At 45.5% G+C, this 16,268-nt stretch overlaps 1 protein-coding gene across 2 annotated transcripts in view; it reads left to right on the forward strand.

Annotated features, from left to right (window-relative positions):
• Window positions 1-3,140: 3,140 nt before the first annotated feature.
• The window catches only part of LOC130282312 (beta-microseminoprotein-like), a 29,899-nt gene continuing 16,771 nt past the window's right edge, over window positions 3,141-16,268 (forward strand). Inside the window, exons 1-2 of one of the 2 annotated variants that reach the window (XR_008846334.1) lie at window positions 3,141-3,274; window positions 11,642-11,747. Coding sequence is in view for 1 of the 2 variants with exons in the window: in XM_056530416.1 (XP_056386391.1) it covers window positions 4,490-4,502; window positions 11,642-11,747 (119 nt within the window). In the remaining variant the exon portion in view is untranslated. Of the gene's footprint in view, window positions 3,275-4,371; window positions 4,503-11,641; window positions 11,748-16,268 lie in introns of those variants that run through there. The other variant, XM_056530416.1, reaches the window with a different exon arrangement.

A 16,268-nucleotide genomic window follows, 5' to 3' on the forward strand; every position in this document is an offset into this window, starting at 1 on the left:
GACCCTTCTGCCAGTGTCTACCCAGACAGGGAGACTCCAGCTGTTGCTAAACTACAACTCCGAGCATGCTCAGACAGCCGAAGGCTGTCTGGGCATGCTGGGAGTTGTAGTTTTGCACCAATTTGGAGGCTCCCTGTTTGGGAAGACATTGCATTATGGGCGCTCTCCCCTGCAGAGAGCACAAAAAATATCTTAACCCATTTTTTTTGTTTGTGCTTTTAATTCAATTTTTTCTTATCATTTCAGATCTGTGTATGCAGAGGATTATGGCGGATTCGATGGATTACGACGGATGAACTTGATTTATTTTATTTTAATAAAATGGTTAATGAGGGCTGTGTGGGAGTGTTTTTAAAATAAAATAATTTTTCCAATGTGTTGTTTTTTAATAATGGAGGCTGTCTAATAGTCTGAATCCATTACTAAGCCGGGGCTTAGCGTTAGCCCCAAAAACTGCTGGCGCTAACCCCCAATTATTACCCCGATACCCACCGCCACAGGGGTGCTGAAAAGAGCCGGTACCAATAGGCCCGGAGCATCAAAAATGGCGCTCCTGGGCCTAGGCGGTAACAGGCTGGCGTTATTTAGGCTGGAGAGGGCCAGTAACAATGGTCCTCGCCCACGCTGGTAACATCAGGCTGTTGCTGCTTGGTTGGTATCTGGCTGATACTGAAAATAGGGGAACCCTATGCGATTTTTTTATTTTATTTTTTTTATGAAAAAAAAACGCATAGGGTTCCCTGTATATTCAGTATCAGCCAGATACCAACAAAGCAGCAACAGCCTGATGTTACCACGGTGGTCGGGAACCATTGTTACTGGCCCTCCCCAGCCTAAATAACACCAGCCTGTTACCGCCTAGGCCCAGGTGCGCCATTTTTGACGCTCCAGGCCTGTTGGTACCGGCTCTTCCCGGCACCCCTGTGGTGGTGGGTACCGGGGTAATAATTGGGGGTTAGCGCTAGCTGTTTTTGGGGCTAACACTAAACCCCGGCTTAGTAATTGATTCCATCTATTAGACAGCCTCCATTACTAAGCCTGAATATTAAATTTAAAAAAAAACACAACACATTGGAAAAATTATTTTATTTTAAAAAACAGTCTCCCACAGCCCTCGTTAACCATTTTATTTTAAAAAAATCAAGTTCATCCGTCGTAATCCATCGAATCCGCCGAAATCCTCTGCATACACGGATCTGAAACAAGAAGAAAAAAAAACACAAAAAAATGGGTTAGGACATTTTTGGCGCTGGATAATGTATAGATGAGGGCGGCCGCTCTTCTATGGTCCCCTGCACTGACGTATATATGCACCTATTCAAATTTCCCACAGTGTTGTGATTGGCTGGAACCATCTGACCAATTACAGCTCTCTGTGGGAAATATGAATATGTGTATATATATGGCAGTGCAGGGGACCGCATCTATACATTATACAGGAGGATCGCAAGGGACCCAAGGCGATCTTTCAATAAGTACAGGTAACTACTACTCCCATCATGGAAGTGTGTGTTCCATGCTGGGAGTAGTAGTACTACCTAAAAAATGTATAAAAAAAGTTAAAAACACACACACTACATTTTTATTATTGTCGGCTACATTTTTAGTGCCCTACCTGCCCACATAAATTGATCCCTGTTTAAAAATTAATAATCATTTTGTTATAAAAGGATACATTTCGTTAAATACAATTTTTTCCATCACTATTGTATCTTTTTTATTATTATTTTTTAATTGTACCCTACAAAATTTTAATAAAAAAAGGTATTTCCATAACTTTTTTGGATCGCTAAAGTCCAACAGAGAATAAAAACCGCCTGAAAAAACGCCAAAGTTAAAACCCACATGGCGTTTTTTCACTCCCATAGACTTCTATGGGAGGAAAACGCCAAGATTTTCCCGGAAAAAACGCCAAAGTCTCGACAAGAGGACATTTTTTTTTAAACTGCCAAGGAGACCAAAAACTCCAAAAGGATTAACGCCAAACTGAAAAACGCGAAACTGAAAAACGCCTAGTGGATTTGGCATTTTGCAGTTCCCTATTGACTTGCAGCTAACATCTTCTTCACAAAAAAACCGCCATGCGGCAGAATGGGCGTTTTTATTGGTGTTTTTGTAAAAAAAAAAAAAAACAAGTGGAAACCTAGCCTAATTGTGTTAGTTTAGTTCGTTTTTAGAATCAACTAGTGGTTGTTCAGTAGTGGTTTTAAAATGTTGCTAGTAGTTGCTTTAAAGGGGTACTCCGGTGGAAAACTTTTTTTTTTTTTTATTCAACTGGTGCCAGAAAGTTAAACAGATTTGTAAATTACTTCTATTAAAAAATGTTACTCCTTCCAGTGCTTATTAGCTGCTGAATACTACAGAGGAATTTTTTTTCTTTTTGGAACACAGTGCTCTCTGCTGACATCATGACCACAGTGCTCTCTGCTGACATATCTGTCCATTTTAAGAACTATCCAGAGTAGGAGAAAATCCCCATAGCAAACATATGCTGCTCTGGACAGTTCCTAAAATGGGCAGAGATGTCAACAGAGAGCACTGTGGTCATGATGTCAGCAGAGAGCATTGTGTTCCAAAAAAAATATTTCCTATGTAGCATTCAGCAGCTAATAAGTACTGGAAGAATTAAGATTTTTTAATAAAAGTAATTTACAAATCTGTTTAACTTTCTGTCACCAGTTGATTTAAAAAAAAAAAAAATATATATATATATATATATATATATATATATATATAGTTTTCCACTGGAGTACCCCTTTTATAGTTTTGCTTTCAGTAGTTTACTAATGATGATTAGTTTTATCAATAGTAGAGTACTAGTTTTGATGTTTTACAAGTGAACTATCCTTTTAGCTATTTTACACTGTAGTTTACTGTTTAAAAGTATTTAAGGAAAAACACTTTATACATGGGCAAAGATTTATTCTGATTTATAACAGATTTCCAGGAGTGTCACTTGGTTACCTGGGTAGATTACTTGGGTCGAATTAGGTAGGGACATTGGGGGAGATTTATCAAAACCTATGCAGAGGAAAAGTTTCCCAGTTGCCCATAGCAACCAATCAGCTTGCTTCCTTCATTTTTAACAGGCCTTTGCAAAATGAAATAAGAAATCTGATTGGTTGCTATGGGCAACTTTTCCTTTGCACAGGTTTTGATAAATCTCCCCAATTGGGTTGAGTTCAGCTTGTGGTTTCATTTTTGGTAATAGAAAATAAACCCAAAAAGTATACAGGCATTTATACCAAAAGAGAAGCCATAAGGCATTTCACAGGTATGGAAGCAAGGGAAAAAACTAGTAAAGTGCAAGAATAATATGTCAATTTGTCAGGCAAACATATCCAGCAATCTGTAGGCATACAGTGAAATGTACTGGAATATAATCAGCAAAAAAAGGAGGGGCAGCAAGCCAGCCTTGCAAGTTAACCATAGAAAAGAGATGGAATACAAAAAAAAAAAAAGATAAATGCAGTGATAATGTGATGCCCCAGTATGGGATATGGTCCTTCTGTCCCGTCAGGTTGAGTCGCTGTCTGTCCCCGGGTCTCTCTTGTAGTGTCTCCCCCTATGTATACAGGTTTCACATAAAGGGTTTTAATAATGAGTAAAAGACCTTTATTGTTTGTCACATGATGATATTTGTACCCCATGATTGTGTTTAAGTCACATGTTTAAGTAATATGATTGTTACCCAGAGAACCCAGTGACCAGGTGACCTCACAATTAACCTATGGGCTCCTTGCACAGCCCCCCCCCCCCCCTATATAAGATAGGGAGGAGCTGCAATCGCTTTGTGGTAACTGCCTTGGGGTGTAGTGTAGTTGGGGTGTTGCTTCGGTATATGAGGGGTTAATTTGACCCCTGTCACTTGTGACACCAGGGTGAGGGTTAATACGCTGAGGTAAATCTTCGGCCTATCGCCACCCTTCCCAGAAACGATAGGTGCGTGCTTAAATGAATGAAGGTCCACAATAGAGATGAACTTGAACTTGCATAAACTTTACTGAGGTACTTGCAGTACATCCAACTAACAGCAACAGTTTTAGCAATACAGTCTCTATACAGCACGGCAGTGATTGACAGATGCTGAGGACCATTGACTTATCCAAAGGACTATTAGAATTAGGATTTGTGCAGAGATCCGTCCGGATTTAGGGATCTATTTAGGTCCGGTGATCTTGCGGAGTTAACAGGGATTGAGATAACTCACAGTTTTGTAAAGATGGCCATTGCGGCAAGGCTTGGGCCTAGTCACTGCTGATGACAGCTGCGCAGATCCTCCTCCATCAGCAGCCCACGAGGAAAGAGAGAGATTAATGGCCACCGTTCCCTTATATGGGCAGGGGCAGGGCCATTTTGAATTGGTCCGTGTCAGCTGTCACTCACCGTTACAATGCATGGTGGGCGAACACCTGACTTCCTCCAAAGGTCCTTGAACCAGAAAACCATAGAGTTTTTGGAACGCATCACGTGACCCGCAGGTCCTTTGATGCCACTACAAGGTAAGTACACTTTATTTACATATTTACACATTGAATTTGAATAATTTTAACTATTAAAGGGGTGACAAGGTGCTAAATATTGATGAGGACCCCACCGGTACCTAGGGACTCTGTCTTTGGGGACCTCACTACAAGGTAACAGATGCAATCCGGTACCGGGACACCACAGCTCTCTTTCATCTCTCTTAGCTCTTGAGGTCCAGTGCAGTCAAATCGTCTCAGTATCAGTGTCCAGAGCATCGGAGGCCTAAAGCCTGCAGTCACCTGTCAATTGCAAGTAAGCAAAAGTCATCTAATTGTCAGTCATCAAGTCAGTCAATTCAAGTCTACTGTATGGTCACCGTGGCCTGCATTATAGTCAGTCCACCTACTGCAGTCGATGAGAAACAGTTTGTGCCAGAAGAGTGTATGGGACTGTTCAAATTGCAAAGGGTTACTGGCAGGCAGGGGAGAAATAGAGGGGAAGGTGAAAGAAAGACTATTATTTACCGTTGCAGACTGTGCAAAGTCAGTACCTGAAAGGGTTAAACATATTCTGGTGTTTCCCACATGCAGGCTGCCGCAGCTCCGCCCCGTCAGTCCCCAGCAGTGACGCCTCTTCAGTGTGCGATCAGGAACTAAAGATCCACCCTGTGTTGCACAAAGGAAGGCTTTAGCAGCCGGACCAAACAGGAAGTTCCCTGGGCGCAGCCATATTGAAGGTTCCAGCGGCTGTGTCCGACTCTGAAATATACAGTTAAGCAAACGCTGCAGTGCACTCTGCAGAAACCAACGATCTCCCGCAGTAAGTCTCCGGCACCGTTGGTGATACGCATTAACTCCTTAGTGCCCAGCAGTGTCCCCGGGTACTTGCCATATAGTGTGGGAGCACCACTCAGAGGGTCCCATTCAGCCAAGATTAAGCTGCTGCAGCACCTTACCAAATGTATTAAAGCGACAGCGCACTTAAATCATCTTAAAGCGACAACTCACTTAAATCATCTTAAAGTGACAGCCCACTCAAAGAGATCTACAAGATGTCAGCACCCAGCTCTCCAGATCAACCCGGCAACAGTGCCCCTTCATCACCAATGGCGGGAGCCACTTCACGTCAACAATGTGGGTGTTCCAGACATGGATATTGGGAGCCCACCATCCAGTTGGGGAAACATGTACTCAGAGGGTAGGGAGTGATTGTAACTATTGTGTCTGATAAGGGGTCTGCAGAGTTTATATTGAGGATGAATATCATGAAACACTGTTTTGCTGAAATCGTAGATTCTTTGCATGCCTCTCTCTCCTACATGTCCCCTTTAGGCCAGCGGGCTGCGCAGCACCACTTAAAGGTTCTACAGGCCGAGCAGAAGTTTGCCAACCAGCAAGGTGAAATTTGCAGAGTGCAAATTCAAGACATCAGGTAGGTCAGTGACATTACAACCCAACAGAGACAACCATTTGGTGCCGTGCATGTCCTGGATTAAGAAACAAGGACTATCAAGCCCTGCTAGAGCCTATGCAGTTGGAAGATAATCCACTAGTCTGAGCTGCAAGAAGCCTTGCTACCGTTACTAATGGGAGAGTTCCACTCCAGCTAGTCTGTAAGATGTGGCTAAAGTCCTACCTAAATACACTCCAGTCGCCCAGCTGTATCTTCTAGAATCAAGGGACATTTTAACAGAATGCAAGGTGGCCCAACAGCAGATGGCCCAAGTGGTTCCGGGATCTTCTGTATGTTCCCCTGAGCCCTGGTGGGCACAGCTCCAAGTGGGAGACGAAGCCACTCCGAGAGATCAAGTCAGTGGAAGCATCAATGTCACCAAGAGGCACCATGAAGCTTTCAGTAAGCACCCCACTAACTTTGGATGTACGTCCATGATCCAGCACCGGATTCTGACAGTCGACAGCCCACCTATCAAAGAAAGACACCGTCCATTCGTGCCAGGCATGTATCAAACTGTTAAGAAGATGCTGGGTGACATGAAGGATGCAGACGTCATTCAAGAGAGTAAGAGTCTCTGGGCTGCGCCCCTTGTCTTGGTCAAGTAAAAGGATGGGACCATCCATTTTTGTGTCGACTACAGGAAACTGAACAATGTCACACATAAGGATGCTTATCCCCTTCCAAGAATCGAAGAGTTGCTTACAGCCCTCAGGACGGCTGCCTACTTCTCCACCTTGGACTTAACCAGTGGGTATTGTAAAGTGCCTATTGCCATGGAAGACCGAGAGAAGACAGCCTTCGTGACACCCATGGGACTGTTCGAATTCACGAGTATGCCGTTCTGGCTGTGCAATGCCCCTGCTACGTTACAGCATCTGATGGAGCGGTGCCTGGGCCATCTAAACTTTCCTGTTGTCCTTTTGTACCTAGATGATGTCATTGTGTACTCCAAGTCCCACCAGGAGTACCTTGGTCATCTGTAAGACCATCTTCCAAGTCTTGATCAAACATGGGCTGGAGATTAAGCCGTCCAAGTGTCATCTGCTTCAACCTCAGGTACATTACCTAGGTCATGTTGTCAGTGCCTAGGGAGTCCAGCCTAATCCTGAGAAGATAGAGATTGTCATGGACTGGCCTACCCCGCGCACAGTGAAAGATGTCATTAGCTTCCTGGGATTTGCCGGCTACTACAGCCGCTTCATTCCCCACTTCACCCAGATTGCAGAACCGCTCACAGCTCTCTTACGGGGTACAGCGAAGGAGAACTACAGTGGAAGACTACCTGTTGAATGGGCCGAAGAGCAAGAAACAGCGTTCCGAGCTCTTAAACACCTGTTGACAGAACCACCCATCCTGGCGTATCCAGACTACAGTCAGCTGTTCCGGTTGTATACTGATGCCAGCTTTGAAGGTCTGGGAGCGGTCCATGTCCCATGCAAGAAGGGCAGGAGCGAGTGATAGCCTATGCCAGTCATAATCTGTGAGGAGCAGAGAAGAACAATGCCAATTACAACTCCTTTTAACTGGAACTCCTCGCCCTCGCATGGGCCGTAACTGAGAAGTTTAAAGGCTACTTGGCTTCCATGCCATTCACTGTCTACAAGGATAATAACCCATTGGCCCATTTGAATACTGCCAAACTGGGTGCCATCAAACAGCGTTGGGCCTTAAGATTGATCAAGTTCAACTTCACCATCAGGTACAGAAGCGGCAAGTCAAAGGTCAATGCCGATGTACTATCTCAAATTACCCCAGGTGAAGAACCACCTGTCGAAGACGAGTGGGAAGACGTGGATATGCCCCCATTTTACCAGAAGTTCATGTGTCAGAATACTGTGACCACCCTTGAAGAGGGAGAACTCAGGTTTGAGAAGGTCCAGAAAGACCTATACATCTGGAAGACTCTACAAGACGAAAGTCGAGTCATGGGGGATCTGTTGGACAACCTTCTGATGAAAAAAGTACCAACCCGTCTACGCCGGGCCCAGTGTGACTAAGAGTTGAAACGTGTGTGGTGACAGAGAAAGCGACTGTTTGTGCACAAAGGATTCTTGTACCGCAAATCTTTGGATCCGTTTTCTGGTGATCCACTTAAAAAGATTCTGGTTCCCCAAAGAGACATGGCGATGGTACTCAACGCATACCATGATCAGTCGGGACACTTTGGGGTCCACAAGACAGAGGCCACTGTCAAACAAAGGTTCTATTGGATCGGAATGCAGAGCGACATCGAGAAATGGTGCAATGAGTGTGCCGTCTGCAACGCCCTCCATTCCATCCAGAGTGAAAGGCCTAACCAGTTGGTTGCACTAGACCATGTCACGTTGTCTCCTACCTTGTCCGGGTACACTTACGCTCTCACCATGGTGGATTACTACTCCAAGTGGGTTGTCATAGTGCCAGTTAAAGACCTCACAGCGAAGACCACAGCCCAGATGTTCTACTCTCATTGGGTGCAAATCCTTGGGTGTCCGGAGTCTGTCCTAACCGACCGAGGAATGGCCTTCTAGGCTCAACTCTTCCAGGAACTGTGTCAGTTCGATGCTTGCAAGAAACTCTGGACTACTGCTTACCACCCTCAAGGGAACGGGCTCTGTGAGCGCATCAATCAAGTTTTTATCCACATGCTGCGAGCAGCATCTGTGTTAAAGCACGAAAAGTGGCCCCGGTTGATGCCCGAATTGCTAGAAATTTATAATAACACAATCCACTGTTCTACTGGATACACCCTGTTCTACTTGATGATGGATCAACATGGGCAGCTGGCAAAAGACCGGACGTTTGGACTCCAAGCTCCCTTCAACAACTCTCTGCAAGCCTCTATGGAGTGGGTCTTTGATCACCAAAGAAGGATCCAGGAAGCCAGAGAGATTGTCAAGAAAAAGATGGGGAGGCTCAGCAAGGCAACGCCAATCCCCTTCAGTTAGGCGACAAGGTCTGGGTGCGGAAGTTCCCGAGGACCCATAAACTGGACTCAATTTGGGAGATGGAGCCCTACACAGTGACGACACGGAAACGGAGCCCTACCCAGACTCAGATGTGTACGCGATCCAGAAACCAGGGTACGAGCCTCAAGTCGTCCACCGTAACCGGATAAAATCATGTTGCAAAGAAGAACCTCCAGTACCTCCTCCACCATCTGTCAACCCTGTGAGGGAGTACGTGCCTAGAGAGGGGATCCTCGCATCCATGGATGTCCCCATGTTCTCTCCCAGTCAACCTGCAATCTTCGTTATAATGGCATCTCATGGGCCGGTGCAACCAACTCTAGTCACCTCACCAGCTCAAGTCCTGTCACCATAGGCACCAGTCTACACTCTGGTTTCCAGGTCTCCAGTATCTCTGCTAGCCAGCCCGAGTCCAGATAGTCCAGAACCAGCTCAAACTCTGGAAATGGATCTTCAAGAAGCCTCTATCACTCCAGTCATGCCAAGAGCTCCCAAAGAGGGAAGTGTTCCTGAGTCGCAAGAGGTGGTCCTGTGTAGATCCCAACGGTCTACCCAGGGTCAGCTACCGCAAGATACAAAGACTAACGCCATGTACAGTCAAGATTTAATATAGATTAAAGTCGTGTACTACATATAGTCCATCAGTACACATAAATCCATGTACACATATCTAATGTACATTAGAGCTCTGGCACTCACTATATCACAGTCCATTCAAATATCTTTGAGTGTCCTATGTCTCACATGTCTAATGTAACTTTCTTGTGTCCATGTGCTCAGGATACTTTGCTGGCCAAAAGGTATTCCTGTATTCATTACGCACGTAACTAAAAAGTCAAAGGTAGCAAGTGTCTAGTGTTATCTGAAAATGTTTAGCATAAATATAGCTAAAAAGTGTTCTGGGGAGTAGTGTGTCATGCCAATGGACCAAAGGGTTATTACATAAGGAACCTAACCGACCCGCGTTTGGGTCCCAGTTAAAGGGTAGCTCTCACCATCACTTTTTTTTTTCTGTCCCTGCCTATTACCCATCTATCCCTAACCCCCTCCCTGCCTTTAATTTTTTTTTTTTACATATTAAAAATGCTTTTTTGTCTGCCTGGTAGCATGCTCACTACCAGGCACACTTCCCTAGCAGGCACCACGTCACTGATGCCTGCTGGGGCCGGCACTTCCGCCTGTAGTTCACCTATACAGGGTGCCTCCAGCTGTTTCCCCACTGCAACTCCCAGCTTGCCCTGACATCTATTGGCTGTCAGGGCATGCTGGGAGTTGTAGTGGGAAAACAACTGGAGGCATCCTGTATAGGTGAACACCGGAGCACATACCGCTCCCCGCCACGCAGCCCGCAAAAATATCAGTACTTTATTGTTCAAAATATAGTTCAAAAACATACATATTAGCATAAAACATGAGAAAAATGGCCCTAGGATGATACAGGCATAGAAAAAGGGGGTGTTGGTACCAGTGTGCATGCAAAATGGCATCCAGGCTACAAAGTAATAAGTGTATCACAGTGGGGAAATATTTTGAGGCATATACCATATAGCATAGGAATAGTTCCACAGATAACCAAAGCTAGCCACACAACAGAACACAAAAAGGAAAATAGAATAGTAATAAATTAATATACACTGATTAGATCACACTTACCAACATGCATGTCATCTGGAAACACAGCACCACCAATCTTTATGTGCATTTGTGAAAGATCTGCATGAAAATAATTGTGAAATCACCCTAACGGGTGGATGTTTAGTGAGTTTTCTGCTACAGGTTTGAGCTTCAGTGGGTTTATAGCAGACCCCACTCAAGTTAATGTGGCTCAAACACATAGTGTGAAACTTGCTAAACATCCGCAGGTGAACGTACCCTTAAAGTGGTTTTCAAATATTCCCAACAGGCTTATATCCAGGTTGCAAAAAAATTGAACACTTCCTTAAATTCATTGCCACTCCAATGTCACACCCTGGTGTCCCTAGCAAGCAAGTGCAATAACTGGCTCCATTGGTCACATTAGTGATTGGCTGCTGTGTCACATGCACTTCCTCTGCACTTCTGGTGATAGATATTGGATCGCAGGAGCAGCGGTGAACTTAGCGGTAAATAAAGGTTTTATTATTTTACTAACCCAAGGTCCAGCCTGCAGAGAATTTTTTTAACATTTAATTTTAAATTAATTTTAATTTAAAGGGGTACTCACGTGAAAAGCCTTTTTTTATTTATTTATTTATTTTTTAAATCAACTGGTGCCAGAAAGTTAAACAGATTTGTAAATTACTTTTATTAAAAAATCTTAATCCTTCCAGAACTTTTTAGGGGCTATATACTACAGAGGAAATGCTTTACTTTTTAGATTTCTCTGATGTCATGACCACAGTGCTCTCTGCTGACATCTCTGTCCATTTTAGGAACTCTCCAGAGCAGCATATGTTTGCAATAAGGATTTTCTCCTGCACTGGACAGTTCCTAAAACGGACAGAGATGTCAGCAGAGAGCACTGTGGTCATGACATCAGAGAAATCTAAAAAGTAAAGCATTTCCTCTGTAGTATATAGCCCCTAAAAAGTACTGGAAGGATTAAGATTTTTTAATAGAAGTAATTTACAAATCTGTTTAACTTTCTGGCACCAGTTGATTTAAAAAAGAAAAGTTTTCCACCGCAGAACCCCTTTAATTTAATTTAATGACAGAACAGAAATTTGTCTAATTGTCTTTTAGAAATATTTAGGGTTCTCATGTAAAAATCTTTCCAATATTTTTATTTCTAGGGTGTTACTACAGAAGAAAGATGTATCCACTTAAAAGTCAGTGGCGGACAAAAACTTGTATGGACTGTACATGCAGTTCTGATGGAAGTTACGAGTGCTGCTCAGCGTAAGATGAATCTTTCACTAGTTTAACATAAAGGATACTGGATCGATCAGCCATAAGATTAAAATCAGTTGAAGTGAAAAACATTATCTCATTACAACCGGTCGAGGGGTAGGATATACTTGGCTACAAGTGCACAGTTATTTCTTAAAGGGGTACTCCAGTGGAAAGCAATTTTTTTTAAATCAACTGGTGCCAGAAAGTTAAACAGATTTGTGAATGAATTCTATATAAAAAAACGTAATCCTTACAGTACTTATCAGCTGCTGTATGTTCCACAGGAAGTTCTTTTATTTTTTAATTAATTTATTTTCTGTCTGACCACAGTGCTCTCTGCTGACACCTCTGTCCATGTCAGGAACTGTCCAGAGCAGCATAGTTGTCACGATTCGGCTGGCTGGAGGTGGATCCTCTGTGCCAGAGAGGGATTGGCGTGGACTGTGTCGGTGGACCGGTTCTAAGTTGTTACTGGTATTCACCAGAGCGCGCCGCAAAGCGGGATGGTCTTGCAGCGGCGGTAGCAACCAGGTCGTATCCACCGGCAACGGCTCAACCTCTCTGACTGCTGAGATAAGCACGGTACAAGGGAGTAGACAAGAGCAAGGTCGGACGTAGCAGAAGGTCAGGGCAGGCAGCAAGGATTGTAGTCAGAGGCAACAGCAGGAGGTCTGGAACACAGGCTAGGAACACACAAGGAAACACTTTCACTGGCACAATGGCAACAAGATCCGGCAAGGGAGTGCAGGGGAAGTGAGGTATAAGTAGGGAAGTGCACAGGTGAAGGTACTGATTAAAACCTCATAGGCCAATCAGTTGCGCACCGGCCCTTTAAATCGCAAAGACCCGGCGCGCGCGCGCCCTAAGGAGCGGGGCCGCGCGTGCCGGGACAGCACAGACGGGGGAACGGGTCTGGTAAGCGAATCGGGATGCGCATCGCGAGCGGGCGCGTCCCGCATCGCGAATCGCATCCCGGCTGGGAACATTATCGCAGCGCACCCGGTCGGCAGGTCTGACCGGGGCGCTGCGAATAGGAGAACGCTGTGAGCGCTCCGGGGAGGAGCGGGGACCCAGAGCGCTCGGCGTAACAGTACCCCCCCCCCCCTTGGGTCTCCCCCTCTTTTTGGAACCTGAGAATTTGAGGATAAGTTCCTTGTCCAGGATGTTGTCCTCAGGTTCCCATGATCTCTCCTCTGGGCCGCAATTCTCCCAATCAACCCAAAAATTTTTTTTACCTCTGACCGTCTTGGATGCCAGAATTTCTTTCACCGAAAAAACGTCAGAGGACCCGGAAACTGGAGTGGGAGAAACAACTTTGGGAGAGAAGCGGTTAAGGATGAGTGGTTTAAGGAGAGAGACATGGAAAGCATTAGGAATATGGAGAGAAGGAGGAAGAAGGAGTTTGTAAGAGACAGGGTTGATTTGGCACTTGATTTTGAAAGGACCAAGATAACGTGGTTCCAGTTTATAACTGGGGACACGAAAGCGGACATACTTGGCGGAGAGCCATACTTTGTCTCAGGGAGAAAAAATGGGGGGGAATTCTTCTTTTCCTATCGGCATGTTTTTTCATCCTGGATGAGGCCTGTAAGAGAGAATTTTGAGTCTCTTTCCATATGGTGGAGAAGTCCCGAGTCACCTCATCAACAGCGGGCAAACCAGAGGACATGGAAGTGGGAAGGGGGGGAAGAGGGTGACGGCCGTACACCACGAAGAATGGGGATTTAGCGGAAGATTCAGATACTCTGAAATTGTACGAGAATTCGGCCCATGGTAGAAGATCTGCCCAGTCATCCTGGGGGGAGGAAACAAAATGTCGCAAATAGTCACCCAGAACCTGATTAATTCTTTCTACTTGCCCATTGGATTGGGGATGATGAGAAGACGAGAAGTTTAATTTGATTTTGAGCTGATTACAGAGGGCCCTCCAGAATTTAGACACAAATTGAACGCCTCTATCCGAGACAATATGCGTGGGCAGCCCGTGAAGGCGAAAAATGTGTATAAAAAATTGTTTCGCCAACTGAGGCGCAGAAGGAAGACCTGGAAGAGGGATAAAATGTGCCATCTTGGAGAATCGATCAACGACCACCCAAATAACTGTGTTGCCATGGGATAAAGGTAAGTCAGTAATAAAGTCCATACCAATCTGAGACCATGGTCGTTCAGGAACAGGCAGAGGATGGAGGAGACCAGCAGGCTTCTGGCGAGGGGTCTTGTCCCGGGCACAGACTGTACAAGCCCGCACGAAATCAACAACATCAGCTTCCAGGGTAGGCCACCAATAAAATCCAGAGATGAGCTGGGTGGATTTTTTGATGCCAGCATGGCCTGCGAGGTGTGAGGAGTGTCCCCACTTGAGAATCCTGAGGCGCTGGCGTGGAGAGACAAAGGTCTTCCCTGGAGGAGTTTGTCTGATGGAAGCTGGAGAAGTGGAGATCAGACAGTCCGGAGGAATAATGTGTTGTGGGGAAGCTTCCACTTCAGAGGCATCCGATGAACGAGAGAGGGCATCAGCCCTAATGTTCTTGTCAGCAGGGCGAAAATGAATTTCAAAGTTAAAACGGGCAAAGAACAACGACCACCTAGCCTGGCGAGGGTTCAGCCGTTGGGCAGACTGAAGATAAGAGAGATTCTTGTGATCAGTGTATATAATAACTGGATATTTGGATCCCTCCAGCAGGTGCCTCCATTCCTCAAGCGACAATTTTATGGCCAGTAGTTCTCGATCACCAATGGAGTAGTTTTTCTCCGCCGGAGAGAAGGTCCTAGAAAAGAAACCACAAGTAACAGCATGCCCGGAAGAATTTTTTTGTAGGAGTACTGCTCCAGCTCCCACCGAGGAGGCGTCTACCTCCAGCGAGAAGGGCTTAGATGGATCAGGTCTGGAGAGTACGGGAGCAGAAGAAAAGGCAGTCTTGAGATGATTGAATGCGTCTTCCGCTTGAGGAGGCCAGGACTTAGGGTTGGCGTTTTTCTTGGTTAGGGCCACGATAGGAGCCACAATAGTGGAAAAGTGCAGAATAAATTGTCTGTAATAATTGGCAAACCCCAGAAAACGTTGGATAGCACGGAGTCCGGAGGGGCGTGGCCAATCCAATACGGCTGATAGTTTATCTGGGTCCATTTGTAGTCCCTGGCCAGAGACTAAGTATCCTAGGAAGGGAAGAGATTGACATTCAAAGAGACATTTTTCCATTTTGGCATATAATTGATTGTCCCGAAGTCTCTGAAGAACCATGCGGACATGCTGGCGGTGTTCTTCTAGGTTAGCAGAAAAAATCAGAATATCGTCTAGGTAAACCACAACACAGGTATATAGAAGATCACAAAAAATTTCATTTACAAAGTCTTGGAAGACGGCAGGGGCGTTGCAAAGCCCAAAGGGTATAACCAGATATTCAAAGTGTCCATCTCTGGTGTTAAATGCTTCCACTCGTCCCCCTCCCTGATGCGGATGAGATTATATGCACCTCTTAAGTCCAGCTTGGTAAAGATGTGGGCGCCTCGTAGGCGATCAAAGAGTTCCGAGATAAGAGGTAGGGGATAGCGTTTTTTTACAGTGATTTTATTAAGTCCGCGGTAATCAATGCAAGGGGGTAAGGAGCCGTCTTTTTTGGAAACGAAAAAAAATCCAGCTCCGGCAGGGGAGGAAGACTTGCGGATAAACCCCTTTTTTAAGTTCTCTTGGATGTACTCCGACATGGCTTGTGTTTCCGGAGCAGACAGAGGATAGATTCTGCCCCGGGGTGGAGTAGTACCAGGGAGGAGGTCAATAGGACAGTCATAAGGCCTGTGAGGAGGCAAAGTCTCTGCTTGTTTTTTGCAAAAAACATCAGCATAATCCAGATAGGCCTTGGGGAGACCAGATATCGGAGGAACCACAGGGTCTTGACTGACAGTACAGGGAGCAGGCTTAAGACAGTCCTTGCGGCAAGAAGTACCCCAGTTCTTGATTTCCCCGGTGGTCCAATCGAGGGTTGGGGAACGGCGTTGAAGGTACTGGCACAGTACAGGAAAAGGTTCTCCATGCGGCGTCGTGTCCTCTCTTGAGATGTCAAGCGAGACCGGTCAACTTGCATAGCCTCCACGGCGGAAGGCACAGGAACGGATTGCAGTGGACCAGAGGAGAGAGGAGCCGGGGAGAGAAACCACCTCGTGCGAACAAAGTCCATATCCTGGCGGAGCTCCTGAAGCCTTTCGGAAAAAAGCATGTCAATGCGGGTGGCAAGATGAATAAGTTCATGCAGGTTAGCAGGGATTTCTCGTGCGGCCAGCACATCTTTGATGTTACTGGATAGGCCTTTTTTAAAGGTCGCGCAGAGGGCCTCGTTATTCCAGGACAATTCGGAGGCGAGAGTACGGAATTGGATGGCGTACTCGCCAACAGAAGAATTACTCTGGACCAGGTTCAGCAGGGCAGTCTCGGCAGAAGAGGCTCGGGCAGGTTCCTCGAAGACACTTCGAATCTCCGTGAAGAAAGAGTGTACAGAGGCAGTGACAGGATCATTGCGGTCCCAGAGCGGT

Source organism: Hyla sarda, chromosome 7 (genome assembly GCF_029499605.1).
Source record: "Hyla sarda isolate aHylSar1 chromosome 7, aHylSar1.hap1, whole genome shotgun sequence".
In the NCBI taxonomy this organism is placed as follows: domain Eukaryota; kingdom Metazoa; phylum Chordata; class Amphibia; order Anura; family Hylidae; genus Hyla; species Hyla sarda.